Source organism: Nematolebias whitei, chromosome 12, assembly GCF_014905685.2.
Source record: "Nematolebias whitei isolate Nwh7 chromosome 12, NemWhi1, whole genome shotgun sequence".
NCBI classification, from domain to species: domain Eukaryota; kingdom Metazoa; phylum Chordata; class Actinopteri; order Cyprinodontiformes; family Rivulidae; genus Nematolebias; species Nematolebias whitei.
Window position 1 is genome coordinate 45712304 of NC_056509.1, and position 5671 is coordinate 45717974.

Consider the following 5671-nt stretch of genomic DNA (forward strand, 5'->3'; position numbering starts at 1 on the left):
ATATATATATATATATATATATATATATATATATATCTATATTTTAGCTCTTTTCAGCTCCTTCCACTTCTTTCTGGTAGTTTAAGCTTCCTTCTGCCTTTTCAGCTCATTTCAGCTTTTTTTAGGCAATTTCCTAACATTTTTTGCTCATTTCTGCTTATTTAAACCTAATTCAACAAACGTGTTCTTTCTGCTTTCTTCTGTTAACTTCAGCTTTTTCTTCCATTTCAGCTACATTTCAGCATGTTTTTCTAATTTCAGCTGCTTTTTAGCACGTTCTTCAGCAATAAACATTCACTCTGCATTTTCACAAGAAATGCACTTTCTCTAGTTTAAGTTGTTATTGTGTAAACGGGTTAGGGAACATTTGAAAACAAAATGTTCAGTAGCAATATTATTCACAAACAGCCAACTCTGATGCCATTCGTGCTACATATGAGACTCACTGTATAGCTAAAGCTCCAACATGGGCGCACATGTTGCGTGAATATTTATTTTCCAGGCACGTTTCTCTTAAAGAGCCATGACCTGAGCCTGGTGGTGCGTTTAATGAGATTAGCGACTGGGCAGACCCAGACAGATAAACACAAACACACGCCGACATAACTGTGCTTCTGCGTGCGACGGATGTTTCAGATAAACCGGTCATTAATCACGTTCACACAGTTTTCTATCAGCAGAGCTCCAGAGGCGTCCAATGCAGAGAGGTGAACAGTCTGGACCACAGGCTCCACCATCCATAATGTCAGCATGAACTCCGTGTTTGCATGTGAGCTTCGGACTCATAACTACTGTCCTCGTTAGAGCTGCGTGGAACAGTTTTATCGACCCCCAAGGCATCCCTGAGAGAACTGCAGCTGCATCAGGCCCGAGATGTGGTCCAGTTAATGAGGTCTACGTCTGATATGATGGATAACCTTGCTGTGTGACTGATAACATACTTAGCATCGAGTTCATAAAGTTGTGATTAACTCCTATAAGATAAAAATCTGTATAATGAGGCCTTCTAATGTGCTTTAGATGGTAATCAATCAATTCCTCAACAGAAAAGTTGTATATTTATTCACTAATGGGTTTTAATGTACCGTAACTTTCAAAAAGCAATATTTACACTTACATCCACGAGTTATCAACTTTGAGTCAGGCAAGTTCAACATGGCTGCTACAGCTAACTCACATTAACCAACATAAAAATGGCAACAATTCAGACAGTTTAAAGATACTGAACTAAATATAGTGTGGTAGTAGCTGTGAGTCATTCACAACACACAAGAGTATGATATCTTGCAACATCACGTGCATAATGTTATTATTACGATTTAAACACCGTGTCTACAAAACCATCATTTATCAACATAAGATGATTTTAGTGTAAAACTCTGGCATGGTGGGCGATGTGCTTCCTTCAAGGGACGCTGGACCTACATCTCTCACATTATTTGATATTCAGCTGCAGCTCTCTGTAAGAGAAGAAACTTGCTAAGTCTGCAGTACCACTATTTTCTCCTCTGTGGTCCACACTGTTCTCACACACCTAGAGCAGAAGGACTCCTATGTCCGTATGCTCTTTGTGGACTTCACATGTGCCTTCAACAACATGATCCTCCAGACCCTGATGAACAAACTACTCACACTAGGACTAAGCCACTCCCTATGCAACTGGGTCCTGGACTTCTTAACAGACCGCAGTCTGTGAGGATCCATAACTTCTCCTCCTCCACCATAACCCTCAGCACTGGCTCTCCTCAGGGCTGTGTGTTGAGCCCCCTCCTATTCACTCTGCTCACGTATGACTGTGCAGCTACCCATCCAGGCTGTCACACTGTAAAGTTTGCAGATGATACAGCGGTGGTGGGATGCATCACAAACAACGATGAGTCCAGCTACAGGCAGGAGGTGGAACACCTGGAGAGCTGGTGCAGGAACAACAACCTTCACATTAATGTGAAGAAGACGAAGGAGATGGTTGCATACTTCAGACGGAACAAACGCACCTGCCCCGCCCCTGAACATAAGAGGATCTGCGGTGGAAGTGGTCTCCAGTTACAAGTACTTGGGTGTACACAAGAATGACAACCTCAGCTGGGACAACACCACCAGCCTGATCAAGAACGCTCATCAGAGACTCTACTTCCTCAGGCGGCTGAGACGAGCTGGTCTGGGAAGCTCAGTCCTCACCTCCTTCTACAGGTGTGCAGTGGACAGTGTGGGTTTTCTCCAGGTGCTCCAGTTTCCTCCCACAGACCAAAAACATGCATGTTAGGCTGATTGGTAACTCTAAATTGTCCCTAGGTGTGAGTGAGAGTTTGTCTCTGTGTGTCCCTGTGATGGACTGAGACCTGTCCAGGCTGTCCCCCGCCCCTCGCACAGTGATTGCTGGACATGGGCACCAGCGACCCCCGTGACCCAAAATGGAATAAGCGGGTAAAGAAAATGGATGGATGAAAAAATATTTTTTTTTTATGTTGTCTGAACAGTAAATGTTAGGTAGGGGCCAAAACAAACAGAATCTGATGAACCACTTGAACACATCACTTTTCCAAGCTTCTGTGCTGCTGTGTGGGAGGAAATGCAGCGAGGATACAAATAATGTGAAATCAAATCCAGCAGCTGAGTGAGGTTTAGTCCACATATGACCAAATCATCAGTCTCTTGTTTCTAACTGCTGTGCTGAAAAGCAAAAGTCAACACGACTTCAGACTTTACATAAAGCCAATACTGCCCTCTGCTGAACACGGGGAACATTTCTTTTTCTGTGTATTAGGGATTCAGGGTCAAGTTTATGATGCAAAAATACCATCTCATCCTGTTGTTTTCCCTAGAATTAATTTAAAACTTGTTTAAAACATGTAAGGTTCAGGAATGATGGCCAACAAAAATGTGTAAGTAATTCTGAAAAGAGAAAAGTGCTGCAACAAGAATGTGACTACAAAAACACAAAATTAAGAAGTTATGTTAACATTTATTTTCTGATTTATATCTTTTTTCATAAGTTTGTTGATATGTGACCAAAGAGAAGAGCTCCGGCCTCCTGAGTGGGAAATCAGTTCAGTAAAATATGTTGCTTTTGCTTTTCTTAGACAACTAACCACTTTATTTCTAATATGAGAATGTCCGTGTTCAGATTAGTACTCAAGAGATTATTTCAATGTTAAGTCTCTCTTTTTCATCAGCTGATGTAACTCACTATTAATCCATGGCAGTGAAGGCTTTTTCTGCTTACTTTTAATTGGCTTTGTAAATTTATGAATTATCTTTACAAGCGATTCTGTAAGAATGTTACAACAGGTATTGGGGTCATGTGCTTGTAAAGTCAGATCCCAGTCCACATCCTGTATTTCACTGTCATCTTGCTCAATCTCACTCCTTCTGATCCCTGTGTGCTGGAAAACCAGGTCCGATCCAAAACAAAACCTCGATAGATGTTTTTTTTTGACAAATTTTAACTTTATTTTAGCCGTTTTTATATAAAAGTCCAACCAAGGACTGGGTTTGCAAATTAGCCCGTGGCTAGAAAACCTTTGTACAAAGCAACGGTTGCTTCGTTTTTAACATGTAACATTGTTTAATGTGCTGTCCTTGTTCAAATAAACTTGAATGAATGAATGATGTGGGTTGTAGAACTAAAAACATTTTAAATAATTTGACTAACGTGTTGTTGTCAAGTATAAATAAGGGCTGGTGTTTTATAAAATGTAAAAAGGGCTAAAGAAAAAATAAAATGATGTGACAGGAGGCTTACCATAGATGTTCACACTCAGTCCTGACCTCAAATTTATTGACATGAACAAACTTTAATAATAATTAAGTGATAGAATATTCTTCATCCTTTAAAATAAAGGAGATAATAAAAGGAAGCTGATCTTCTTTAGAAAGCAACCAGCTCTTATAATGGCTAAAAATTCCTACCAGAGCCTTTCTCTTTGTTTAGGCTTTGTTTAAAACCAGTTATGGTTTGACCAGACCCCCCAGTTTCTTCCTTTACTTCTTCAGTGATGGGCATTAAAATAAAATGGGCAAGGCGTCCCATCCCTCTGCTGGGGCTCACGTTTGTCTTTAAACTGGATGTTTTAAAACACAAAAACATCATGTTTCTAACTTTAAAACTGTAAGTCTGCTAAACCAAAACCAGGGTGGGGTGTGTTCAAATCTAGTCATGAGATTTATCCACAAATATGTCATTTTGGAGTTGAAAAAACCCTTTATATATAATAATATAAAGATGTCTGGAATAAGAAGGTTTACTGCTGTACCAGAGTTGAGGGGCTTCTTGTTGGAGAGCAGAGCTTCAGGGTGAGGCAGACTGTAAATGGTGACCACACCACTGGAGGCAGCTACAGCCAGAAGACCCAGCCTGGGCAAGAAGGGAGTCTAAAGAGAATGGGACAAATTAAACCTTTCATGGTTTAATACTAGACCGTGGCAGAAATGGTGTCAAACATAAACCAAGCACTTTAAAAATATGATACCTTCCTGCCACAGCTAGGAGACTCCCAGCCTCCTGCCGGACACCACTTCATCTGCCAGATGAAGCCTTTGTCCTGGGCCAAACCATAAACCAGGACTGGCTGGGAGTCTGGTCTGCAGAGACAGGAGTGGAGGGACGACAATAAAACAGAAGAGAGGAACAAGGGTTAACTATCAAACCAGATGATGACCAGCCTGTTCTGCCTCAACTACTCTAATGTGGATTTGACTTCTTAAAACATGTCAAACTCTAGACACCATTTACTGTTTCATTCTAAAAGTGTTTGTGATGTTACATTTATTTTTAGATTATTGATCTTAAAATAAAAAAAAAACAAGTAGAGCTCATTTTTTGCACTAGAAACTCAGTCAAGTGCATTGAACACATTTTTGACATCACACAAAGGTAGAAAAAGGCTAGCTAAATGTCTAAAAGGGTAATTAGAAGCTAAAAATTAATTTATTTTATTTAACCTTTATTTATACAGGTTGTCTCATGGAGTCATGATGACTCATTTTGAAGAGAGACCTGTTTGGGAGCAGATGGTGGGGGTTAAGAGCCTTGCTCAAGGGTCCAAAGTGGGGCAAATGAGAGTGGAGGCAGGTGTGGCTGTTTCACCATTTCTACCCACATTTTAATGTTGGTCCAGAGAGTCAAACCGGCAACCTTCCAATCACAGGTCCATCGTCTCTAACCTCTGTGCCACCATTCCTCTAAAGCATAGCAAAAGGCTTTCAAAAAGCCAAGAGTAGCAAAAGGCTAGCTAGAAGCTAAACGTAGGCAAAACCTGGTTAAACGTTGCAAAAGGATATCTATAAGTTAAAAGAAGCAAAAGAAGCTAAAATTAGCAAATGACTGGCTTAAAGCCAGAAGTAGCAAAGCAAAAGGCTGTCTATAAACTACATGTAGTAAAAGGCTGGTTAAAAGCCAAAAGTAGTAAAAGGCTAGTTAGAAGCTAAACATAGGCAAAACCTGGTTAAACGTTGCAAAAGAATAGTTATAAGTTAAAACAAGCAAAAGAAGACAAAAGTAGCAAAAGGCTGCCTAAAAGCTAAATGTAACAAGAGGCTGCCTAAAAGCTAAATGTAGCAAAAGGCTGCCTAAAAGCTAATGTGGTAAAAGGCTGGTTAACTGCTAAAAGTAGCACAAGGCTAGCTAGAAACTAAACGTAGGCAAAAACTGGTTAAACATAGCAAAAGGATA

General features: G+C 40.2%; 1 protein-coding gene across 1 annotated transcript in view; it reads right to left on the bottom strand.

The window, feature by feature from the left end:
* The window catches only part of gtf3c2 (general transcription factor IIIC, polypeptide 2, beta), a 33687-nt gene that overhangs the window by 16698 nt on the left and 11318 nt on the right, over positions 1 to 5671 (bottom strand). Inside the window, exons 10-11 of the mRNA XM_037685663.1 lie at positions 4470 to 4581; positions 4254 to 4371 (exon numbers count right to left, since the gene is read on the bottom strand). Of these exons, the coding sequence (XP_037541591.1) occupies positions 4254 to 4371; positions 4470 to 4581 (230 nt within the window). The remainder of the gene's footprint in view (positions 1 to 4253; positions 4372 to 4469; positions 4582 to 5671) is intronic.